Below are 12312 nucleotides of genomic sequence, written 5' to 3'. Positions count from 1 at the left end.
AGACAGCAGACATCAAGAGGCAGATGGAAACATAATGGCTGCATCCAAGTATTGAGACCAGGCACACGTAAGAAAATATACTAAATATGAATAAAGGCAAGTGGTAGGAGGAAAGTATAATTAATAAGAGATAATGGCATAAAAAATGGCACACAAGGAAAATAGACAATTTAAACTTACTCTGATCAGTCTATCGCCAGGTTGAAGCCGGCCATCACTTTTGGCAGGGTCCTGAATAATGTCATGAACATAGCATCCCAAACAATCATTGGCTTTTGTCACTGTGAAGCCAAGACTTCCTTTTTCTGATTTGGTCAATGTGACATGAAGCTCTACTTCCTAAACAAGCAAAAAATTTAAAAAATGTAAAGAAAACAAACATAACTGTGAGTTTAGTGCCATGGGTAGATGACAGGAGTTATAGCACATTTGTGGCAATAATGAAGACTGAAACACAGTTCAGATGAGAACTTACTGGTTCAAAATCTTCAAGATCTTTCAGCCCCAAACTCTTTATAGATAATGGTTCCTCTTGGAAAGACTTTGTCTCGGTGTGGTAAGCCTCAGAAAGTACAATTTGAGGAATATTTTCACTTTGGGTAGGTGTGTTATCAAAAGGAATAGGAGACGGCGGATTGCTGTGAATAAAATAGCAATGTTTAAAAGGTATTCTGCGCACCTATCAGATGTGAAGGAAATTCATTCTAAGTCAAAAAAGGTACATAACATGCAAATGCTCCATAACCATACTTCTTTTTATGTTTTACGATGTGAATGCACAGCAACATTTCTGCCATAATTGGCTGCGACAGGAACCTCGTAATTATACTGACCAATTATGGTCTTTCCCAGGGGTGATAGCCCAATACAAACTGACAAGTAAATGGAATTTCAAACATAAAGGGACATTCTAAGCAACATAACCATTGCAGTTCGATTTGATGTCAAGCAATAAAAGTGATTAGGGACTACCACTCTGGACTGCTTATACAATGCTGAATTAACACTTTCTTATTGTGAGGGTCAATTTAATCTAACCTAAATGTAAAAGTGATTGACTCAGAGTGGTGGATTGGCTTGTCCCCAGCCCTCTCTGACTATTAATGCAATATTGACATAGATTACAGATGTGTAAATTTCCCATTACCAGTGCTGCAGAGTAGGCGCAGGCTGTGGGTGCTGGGGAGATCACTGGATTTTATGTACTGGTTTCTAAATGGTTTGACATGGGGGTTTAAACTGGTGATGTTCTCTGCTACAGTCATTTTAAAATTCATAGCAGAAATGTTTTTATTGCTGTACTGCATTGATAATACTTAGCAACATTCTTTTCTTTTAAGACGAGTGATGGGTCGATAATTCCACCTCACCTGTCCTCAAATTCTGGTTTGTTGGGAGATTCTTGTGGTGCATAAAAGCTAGTACGGATGGTCTCTTCATGGATCGCTGGGGTGTCACACGGACTACGAGCTGTGGCCATCAAGCAGTTGGGAGTCTGGTAGACATTTGCATTCCATCTAGGGACTGGCATTTCATCTGGTTCGGGTACAAAGTCTTCTTCTCCAGTTTCACTGCTGTCACTGTAGCTATCCCTCCTAGAAGGATTCTTGAGCGGTCTCCTGCTCTTGTCATTAACCTCCTCATTTTCATCCGAACTGTCATCACACTCCAGTGTAAGAGGATGATCTGTGCTACTTTGGCTCTCCTGGAAGGACTGCTGAGGTGAGTTTAAAGGTGTCTGCATATTTAGTTTGAAATAAAAGATACATTTGTCAAACAAACAGAAGTCTGTACTGAACCCTTCTGATGTGTGCACTTAACCATGGTCGTTAATATGTGCTTTGGGTGTAATTATTAAAGTGAATGCAGGGTAAATTGAATGCACTTGGAGTGTTTTGTTATCTTGACATCTGGGTAAGTGGATGTAAAAGTAACAAAGAAAGATCAGTACAAGATCTGATATAAATACTTTGTGACAGACAACATGCCAGGATAAGTTGCCTTGGTAACCTGTATTCCTATATATCCATCTTGTCCTGTTGCAATTATGTGTTTGTGTGCCAACCAGTGCACATTATGTGACTTAGAATAGGGGCTATACAAACAATAATAGTAATTTATAATAGTAATATATGAATAAGAGCCAGGTAATACACAAATATCTCAAGTTTATTCAATGTCATAGAAACATAGAATTTGACAGCAGATACGAACCAGTCAGCCCATCTAGTCTGCCCAATTTTCTAAATACTTTCATTAGTCCCTGGCCTTATCTTATAGTTAGGATAGCCTTATGCCTATCCCACACATGCTTAAACTCCCTCACTGTGTTAACCTCTACCACTTCAGCTGGAAGGCTAGTCCATGCATCCACTACCCTCTCAGTAAAGTAATATTTCCTGATATTTTTAAATCTTTGCCACTCTAATTTAAGATCAAGTCCTCTTGTTGCGGTTGTTGTTCTTCTTTGAAATAAACTCTCCTCCTTTACTGTGTTGATTCCCTTTATGTATTTAAATGTTTCTATCATATCCCCCCTGTCTTGTCTTTCCTCCAAGCTATATATGTTAAGATCCTTTAACCTTTCCTTGTAAGTTTTATCTTGCAATCCATTAACTAGTTTAGTAGCCCTTCTCTGAACTCTCTAAAGTATCAATATCCTTCTAGAGATATGGTCTCCAGTACTGGTACAATACTCCAAGTGAGGTCTCACCAGTGCTCTGTGTACCACAGCTAAGCTTTGCATTCTGCTAGCATTTCCTGCTGCTCTATTACATGGTCTGCCTACCTTTAAGCCATCTGAAATACTTACTCCAAAATCCCTTGTTTTAGATGTTGAGGTTAGGACTGTATCAAATATTCTGTACTCTGCCCTTGGGTTTTTACACCCAAGAAGCATTATCTTGCACTTATCCACATTAAATGTCAGCTGCCACAATGTAATTTGCTATTTAGCTTATCCTTCCTGGAACATATCCATATGCATGTCATTAAACTGGTAATAAAAAACTAACAAACAAAAAAACTCACCTTTAAAGTCCCTGATTATGGTGCAACTCCCACCCCCTCCAAATCAGGAACCTCTCATTTTAAATGTTTGAGCATAGGTTGGTCGATTGGGCCTTAGCTTCTTTGGGCAGAGATCATAAATGTGGAAGTCACTAGCCTAGATAAAGAGGTCACTTACATTTGTGTCTCTCTCATATATAAATCTATCAAAATGCTTTGTGCCTGCACATTGTGTACAGGCGGAGGCGCAAACTAGCAGATTTCAAAGCAGCCCACGTACTGCTCAGAGACAGGTTTTCGGTTTGTAGTTTAGATATCAGTTTTCTACTTATGTTAGCTGAACTACAACTCCCTGATATCTCAGCTTTGACTCCCGATGATGTGTACAGGTTCCGTTTTCCTGGCACTGCAGGTTCCCTCTCCCTCCCACCCCCCAAATCCCCGGTTGCTAAAGGGGGTGAAAACCCCTTCAGTAACTTACCTGAGGCAGCGACGATGTCCCTCGTCACTGCTTCCTCCTCCGCGCCGCTTCTCCTTCTGACTCCGTCGGCCGGTGGGCGAGACTAGTCCCGCCCACCGGCCAAGGAGACCTAATTAGCGCTCCCCATAGGAAAGCATTGAGAATTCTTTCAGTAAAAACATGGGATGACTGTAAACAGATGACAAGTAATGCAATAGTCTGCTAGGACTTTGATGAGCACTCTCCTTTAGTTTATATGTAGCATGTGTGTTTAATGGCTTTTCACTGTAATGATCTTTTCTAAACATAGATCAATATAGGAATAAAAAAAAACGTATAGCCCAGTATAGACCGATAAAAGAAACATGAAAGCATTGCTTGCTGTGCAAGTGATCGTTCTATTGCAGTCGAATAAGCACTATTGTTCTTAGATTCAAAGGTCAAAATAATCAGTGAAAGCATTCTGATCTGGGCCTAAGAGAGTTTAACTAAATATTTGTATTGTTTGACAAAATCAGAAATCATTTGTGTTGTTTGACAAAATCAGAAATCATTTGTGACAGCCATGATTAATATGTAACATTGCATTTTAATTTGTGCAATATGAGCACAGAACTTAGTAGAAATGGATCTACTACTCAAGAACTTTGTGATATAAATGTGTGGTATGCTGGAGAGTCGGAATAGGCACCTTTGACATATCAGCTGCTGAGGACCACACGTGCATAGGATTTGAAGTTATAAACACAATGAGAGTCCCAATCCACACAGGACTGCTGATGGTTACCTACACGTGTACATCACTATCTGCATTACAATAGGACTCCACACAGGAATGGGAGAAGTCGCTCTGAAGCTAAAATTCTCCAACATATCAATAAAAAATAAATAAATAAAAAAGAACTGGGAGTAAAGAAATTGCATGTGCATTTCAGAGAGAAAACAGTGCACATTTTAAGGGCCTTCTATTAAAATATAATGTGGGTCTAGACATGTGTGAGACTAGTTCCTCTCATTATGCACAACAGTTTTAAGCTCCTGCTGTTCTAATATAGAACTGTCTGCGATGAGCTGGCACTTTTCTCTTACAGAAGAGAGAACAGAAGGTCGTTTTAAGCTCTCTGTAAAAATAATTGGATAAACAGGGAACGGATTTTACATAAATGAAAAATACCATGGGCGTATTATGTGCCAGATGATAATAATTTACAGTATAAATGGCAGTGCAAAAATACACACATGACATAGGTCTTGTCTTGGTTGCCATTTTAAGAGGCAGAATAAGTCACAGACAATCTTCACAGTGTTGTCTTACCAATACTAAGGGGTTGATCTCTGGTAATACCCCTACAGGCGGTCTGCACATGAGTAGTGTGACTTCAGGTGAAGTTCCTCTCAATGCTAAAATGACTTCCTGAAATAAAACAAACAGGAGGAAATTGAGCAGCTCATTAGATAACATGGAATTAAAGTAGATTTCATAAAATCATTAATGTGCTAATTCTTGTCAGAACAGAAAATATTACAGATTTCAATATCTGGCTATTTTATTTAAATGGACTTATAAATTACTTTACATCACTCCCTATTCTGAGGATGGTATAATGGTAAAATTACTTCTTCATTATCCGATCAAAATATACGCCCAGCGAGGATGGACACACACTGCATGCTCAGGCTGTAAGTGCTGAGGGACAGCCAGTTCAAAACCATTGATAACCCTCTTTTAGTAGCAGATGGGGTTAATGCCAATGTGGCACGGTCAAATCGTTATATTCCTAAAGTTCTCACAGCCTTTCTCTGCTCAATGTCACATCATTTCACATCATTTAATATTTTGGATTTATAAGAAGGACTTGCTCATATTGAAGTATGCAGTTGAACATGTAGGTTCACGTTGCAATGAAAACCCTTCCTTGTGAAAAGTGTTTGCGAAAAATCAGAAGGACTTTATCCATAGCACCCAAACTCCAAATCTATTACAATGAGGAGTAGTTTAAACAAGGACAAAAATGAAGACAGAAAGCAAAAAAGCAACAACTTAAGAAAGTAAATGCCTGTGGTGATGCAATACACATAATTTGGTGTAGTCAATAGGTTCCACACTTCAGGCACTCGTCCACTGCAAAGGAATTTGCAGCCAAAAATAGTTTTATTCATCATGATAGTAGTGTGTCCAATTACTTTCGAACCCCTAAAAATGGGGGAACTGTGAACAATGCTGTAATTCTTAGCAGTTCTACAATATTTCTGTTAAACGCCTTGAATAAGAACTAGCAGGCTGCTCTTCTTATGGAAATGGTGTCACTGTCTAAAACGTATAAACCTAATACATACGTTCACAAATTATTTAGACAAACTGCATAATACATTTCTGATGTGTGCATATACCAGAAAACAAACTTGCTTTTGTTACCTGTTGAGGCAGGCCTTTAAGTGAGGCTCCATTGACCTTAAGAATCACATCTCCTACATTGATTTTGCCACTTTCAGATGCAGGCTGTCCAGGAAACAGCTTCTTGACCCGCACTATGCTGGAGCTAGCTTCCCCAATAATGGGGTAGTCCTCTCGAGAAAAACTGAAACCCAGGCCAGAGCTATTCTTCAGTAATTTGACTTGAAAAGAATTTTCTAAAAGAGAGAATGTGTAAGAGAATAAAAAGTATCACACTTGGTTTCACGCAACACTACACTAGCATAGGTAGATAGCTATGGAAAGTACACGACGGCACTCGAGCAGTAGGCCACAATCTTGTGGGTCGTTTGGGTTCTAAGGCCACAAGAATGTGCCAGTGGGTACCGGAAAAAAAACCTCCAGTTGGGGGGGGAGGGGGGGAGAAGGGATAGGGCTCAACAGTGTGGATTTTCCAGACCCGGGCAGAAGATTGGTCTTCTCGGGTACGTCCGCAGAGGCGCAGTTCACCAGGGAAGTTGCCAATGCGGGCTACTCGCTCAGCCCGGTTGCTCCTTGATGGCAATGTTCAGGATTATGCCAAAAACTAGAGTGCTTGAGTCAATAATTAGACTTAATGAAAGGTTTACACGAGGAGCTCCAGTATCATGTGACCATCTTGTTCGGCTATCAGGCCCTGCCCCCAAAAGTTTTAGGAGAGAGACTAAATGCAATTACAGTCTCTAAATGCAATTACAGTACAATTACAATTAACGACAGAGTGATCCCCATAGAAACCAATGGAATTTTTTCACTGATGGTTCCACTGTCAGAACTTTGTCCCAGGAATGCTGTATACCCCCCTTCAAGAGTATAGGAAAGAGGGGAGACTAGAAGACTGTAATATAGCATTATATGTTAACAAAACATCCAGTCTTGCTATGGTTCTAAAATCCTGCCCTATTATTCAGAATTGGAGAAGAAAAGTAGAAAAAACAAAGAAACCCAAAACATTGGTATTTGCTGAATAAAACTTATACTCAAAGTAATTTCATAGCACAGAAAACCTTTCTTCACTGCTGCAGGATGGTAGACAATTGTTTGCATGGTATAAACCTTTAGAACGTATGCTTACTTTCACAGGGTCCGGTCATCTCCTGTTCTTTTGTGTTACAACTTGTTTGTCAGCCACCATTTGCAAATAAAAGCCACAACATCTGGAGATTTTAAATCTATTATTATTTATCCATGTTATTTAATGTAAACATACCTTCAGTGGCAAAGCTGTAGTCTAGGGTTTTGGTCAGCTTCTGGTCCTGTGGCTTGCTGGGATCTACTTGGTTTGGAGGAGTACACTTAGGGGTAACTGGAGCATGAACGTTGGTGGCAGGCAAATGCCCTTTTTCTAGCAGCAGAGTTACTACCTGTAGAAATAATGAAAATAGTTACTACCTAACAACACATTATTACTAAAGCGAATTCTCACAAAACATACGTAGTATAGCTATGCCCTGTAGATGGCCCTATGACATATTTTACTGTTTCTTCACACTTCAGTAATTGTTTTCCACTTTATTAATTAAAACAAAATAGTCCAGTCATATTGTATATAAAACTATAACTGGTCATTGAGATTTTTTAAGTGGCCCTGTCACCTCAAAATTACCTTTCTTCTTTTGTTTCCTTTTCTCATTCAGACTGTTGAACATTTCTGATCTATTTCTCTTACTGACATCAGACAAAGTATGGACTAATTTTTTCCTACGCTTGACAATTGTGACAAAGAGGTGGTAAGCTCCACTTCCTTTATCAAGCTAACAAAGGTGATTCTTGCCTTAGGCTCACCACTCTTTGTAAATATTGCCAAAGAATAAATACAAAAAAAAAAAAAAATTTGGAAAAATGCATATAATAAGTAGTCTCTACTTTGTTGTATGTTTTAAAGAGAAATAGATCAGAAATGAAGAAAAGAAGAACATATTCTGGAGGAAGAGGAATAGAAAAGAAAACAATAGGATAAAGATAAGTTTGAGAGGAGAGAGCCACTTTAACCCCTTTGTGACGCATGACGGAAATTTTCTGTAATTTACTCAAATTAACCCCATATAGCCACAATCAAGACAATTGTGGGCTTAATGCTACTGCACTCTGGCTCTGTGTTCGAGGGAGACAGCCAGCAGCCAACCGTGCTGTCCCTGCACATGTGATCGCCATTCAGAGCATTCACATGTGCTGCAAGGACGTCTGACAAGCTTCCGTGCACTTCTGTGTCTGGTGTGAAGTTCAGGGAGGTTAATCGCTGCAGATTTGTTTCTCCTTGCAAAAGAAAATGTGTTTTGTTTTTCCACCTCCCCCCACCCCTTTCCAAAACAATTTAATCCTTTCCCTGCACTTTGAGCACTACCTGCAGTGACCAAAATACAGATCACAGTATTTCACTGTGATATGATTTTTGTGATCCCTGAGGGTTAACTTTTATTTGTTTTTAACCCTCAGGAGTTACATTTATTTTAATAATTTACTTAAAAATTCGTAAATAATTAATTAATTTAGCTACGGTGGGTAGAACATTGGGGAAATTGGGGGATTTACTGTTAGGCTAGTTAGCGGTTAACATTAAAAAAAAACTTTAAAAAGTTAAAGGAAAAAAAAAAGTTTTAAAAAAGGGGGATAAAATGTGTATTACCTTTACATTTGGTACAAGCGAGCAAAAAAACATGATCCCACACTAAGGTTAAAAATATGTCTTTAGGGGGGGCGGGGCCTGACCGCCGAGCCGGACGGACGTGGGGCAACTCGGCTCTGCTATGAAAATGGAAAAAGCAGGCAATAAATACCTTTTTTCCCTGAAACAAACTATCAACAGCCACAAGAAGGTAGAGGGGACACGAGCAACTACCCTCGACGTCAATATCAGCCCCCGTCCTGCCGGTAAAGCTGACTGCTGGGCAGTTGGGACTGAGGCCTGCCGGGAGGCTCTGGCGGGAGAGGCGGCCGATCTCCCGTGCTTAGTCCGGCGGGACCTCTCGCACGCCTACTGAGGGCCCCGTTCTCCCCCCCTGTGGGCTGGGGGGGTTATCCCAGACCCCACCGGAGAGGCAGCGATGGCTTCTATCACCCGAGCGGCAGCATGATCACCCAAAAACCGCGTGGCAAAATCCAAGATGGCCGCCACACCCATTGCAAGCCGGAGACCAAGCTCCCAACTACATAATCGGAAGATACAACTCACTGAGTTATCGGCGGACCTAGGGGGACTTTACCAGGACTCTCACTCTGCCCACACAAAGAGGAGCAATGGTCACAGCATGCAGGCTCTCTCTTGCACTCAAGGCTGATGCTGGCAGAAACACAAAATTGATCGCACCCCTGGCCGGCAAGTACTGAAGCGCTCACACAACCAGCAGGAAACACAAGGGACTTGTTGATGGCCAGGACGACAGCCGACCCAGCGCAGCTACAGGAGCAACTAAGCAGCTGCTAGCCTTGTGTAATGTCAGTCTAGCAAAGCACTGTATATTCTTTAGATTAGCATTGTCCTTCTCATACCATCTATGATTTTAATACAGTTGATTTAATCACTGCAGAACTGCAGGGAAAACGTTTAAAAATGTCTAAGCCTAAATATATGCTTTGCCCGGCAAGCTCGGGGACTCGCTGCCCCCTGGTGGTTCATTAAAGCAGTGTGGAGAAATCTGCACCCGAAGTTAGCTTGTAAAACCTGTAACTTACTAATCGTATATTAGCATAATAACTACTCAACTACGCATGTACAACTCAGCTATAACAGTTTTATCCTCATATACCAAGCTTGTTCTATCTATCTAAAAATGTGAATGTGCTGTTTACTCTGCCATGACATTATATGACACTGAATAACTTGTACACACCGTCTTGGCACTGCAAGCATGTTGTAATTACAAGCACAAGAAAAATAAAGAATATAAAAAAAAAATTATAAAAAAAAAATATGTCTTTAAAAACACCCTGGGTTGGAATAAGCAACCTACTAAAATACTCTAAAAATGGGACATGGACCCAGCGTAAAACCTGAAAAAAAAACTTAAATGGATGTGCCCCTTCAATGTCCACGGGGGTATTGCATTACCCAGACAACATAGCTGAGCAACATATAAGGTATTGTACATTAAAGGTTTGTAAAGGTTTGGTAAGCAGCCTGCTAAAATGCTCCAAATTGTAACACGGACCCGTCAAAACTATGTATGAAAATTCACATTTACAAGTCTTTTTTAAAGCACTGTCATTTCACAAATACCATCTATGTCATACATTGGGCATATTGTTTTACTCAGAAGATGTACATTAGCATAATTTGGGTGATTTTATGACAGTGGCACATATTAAATGTGTGAAATACAAAAATGCAAAACGTATGTACAAATTGCCTTTTCTACTCACCACAAACTTTGCCATAAATTGGTTAAAAAATGGCAAGTTAAGGCACAATACATGCCATACAGGATACCCTAGAGTGTCTGCTTTCTCAAATGCAAGCCTTTGTGGGGTTATTTGGACAGTCAAACTGTTAATTATACTACAATATTTAGCAGAGATTGGTGATGAAATGGCTACATAAAAAGTGTCTGAATAACCTTAGGTACATAGCCTGTGATGTCTATATGTTTTGATAATAATAAATGAGAATTTATATATGTATATGTCACATCAAATTACAGCACTTTTTGTCCTCTAAAAAAACGGTATATAATATTATGTGTTGGTGCACTCAATGAGAGAGATGCAAATAGCGGTAGAACACAAGCAACAACAAATTCAAAAAATGCTTGTGTAAGTCCAGCTTCTGAAGCTGCGTTCTTAAGGGGTTAAACAAACACTTCCAAATTTAAAAAAAAAAAAAAAAAAACAATAAATAAAAACAAAACCAACAGCAGGTGCAGCATGTAAAGTCATTTACTTCAGGGATAGTCAAAACATCTTGTTTAAGGAATGTGAATCTAATGTGAATGTCACACTAACCAAGGAAACAATATCAATACATTTTGTGATAGGTGTCCAAATATTTACATAATTTAAACACTCCTAACCAAAGTCAAATATTTAATAATGTAATATCGTGTTGAGTGTTGCTTATTTTAAAATATGTGGGTGTTTAGTTTATTTATACATAGCCATGCACCACGGCTTTGCAGCTCTTCCTCTTTCTTTTTCATAAAATGGAACAGGCGGGATTACTTCTGAAATTCCGAGGCTGCATTTGGTTTTCTGTGTCATCAGGATTGCTTAGCGGTTTATCCCTAAATTATCATGTATACATTGTGGAGGTATTCAAATACTGTAACTCTGGCTGTTGGCAAACTGCAACTCCCATGAACCTGTACTAGCCATTTACTGTGTTTGTAACTGGCTAATGTTTGTGAGTGTTGCAGTTCTCAACATCTGGAGGTACCAGATATTTACACATTTATTTTTATGTACGGGTTTACATTATGTGTGTGCTCAACATTTGTATCTTATTTTAATAAGAAAATCCTGGAGTATTTGTTTATCAGATATACTCTCCTCCCCCCCCCCATACGTTACAATATACGTACAATAAAACATGCATGTACAATAAAAATCAGATTAACAACATAAAAAAAAAAAAGAAAAAAATACAAAACTTGCCACTATGAAGGAAAACAAAATAAAAATGAATGATTCTTCCCAGAATACCATAGACTAAAATATTCTTAAAACATGCCCACTTTGTTGAAACAGTTGCAGGGATAAATATTTCTGATTTAATGCATAGTGCATATCATACCCTTTTTATGCATGATATACCGTATATACTCGAGTATAAGCCGACCCGAACATAAGCAGAGGCCCCTAATTTTAAACCAAAAAACTGGGAAAACGTATTGACTCGAGTATAAGACTAGGGTGGGAAATGCCGCAGCTACTGGTAAATTTCTAAATAAAATTAGATCCTAAAAAATTATATAAATTGAATATTTATTTACAGTGTGTGTATATAATGAATGCAGTGTGTGTGTATGAATGCAGTGTGTGTGTGTGTGTGTGTATGAATGCAGTGTGTGTGTATGAATGCAGTGTGTGTGTGTATGAATGCAGTGTGTGTGTATGAGTGCAGTGTATGAATGCAGCGTGTGTGTGTGTATGAGTGCAGTGTGTGTGTATGAATGCAGTGTGTGTGTATGAATGCAGTGTGTGTGTATGAATGCAGTGTGTGTGTATGAATGCAGTGTGTGTGTATGAATGCAGTGTGTGTGTATGAATGCAGTGTGTGATGCAGAGCCTTGGTGGGAAGTGGGCATTTTTATTATTATTTTTTAATTATTATAATTTTAATATTAATTTTTTTGGTTATATTAATATATTTTTAAATTTTATTATTATTATTTTTATTATTAATAATATTTTATTATTTATATTTTTGTATTATTTTATTTTCTTCCCCCCTCCCTGC

At 38.9% G+C, this 12312-nt stretch overlaps 1 protein-coding gene across 4 annotated transcripts in view; it reads right to left on the bottom strand.

Moving 5' to 3' along the window:
* Positions 1-12312, bottom strand: part of PTPN13 (protein tyrosine phosphatase non-receptor type 13) — a 264870-nt gene that overhangs the window by 23348 nt on the left and 229210 nt on the right. For all 4 annotated transcript variants that reach the window (XM_063458775.1, XM_063458777.1, XM_063458776.1 and 1 more), the window contains exons 29-34: positions 7132-7285; positions 5886-6100; positions 4785-4883; positions 1371-1738; positions 476-638; positions 181-339 (exon numbers count right to left, since the gene is read on the bottom strand). In XM_063458775.1, coding sequence (XP_063314845.1) covers positions 181-339; positions 476-638; positions 1371-1738; positions 4785-4883; positions 5886-6100; positions 7132-7285 — 1158 coding nt within the window. The remainder of the gene's footprint in view (positions 1-180; positions 340-475; positions 639-1370; positions 1739-4784; positions 4884-5885; positions 6101-7131; positions 7286-12312) is intronic.

The sequence above is a fragment of the Pelobates fuscus genome, chromosome 6, assembly GCF_036172605.1.
Source record: "Pelobates fuscus isolate aPelFus1 chromosome 6, aPelFus1.pri, whole genome shotgun sequence".
NCBI classification, from domain to species: domain Eukaryota; kingdom Metazoa; phylum Chordata; class Amphibia; order Anura; family Pelobatidae; genus Pelobates; species Pelobates fuscus.
This window is presented reverse-complemented; position numbering and strand designations above follow the sequence as displayed.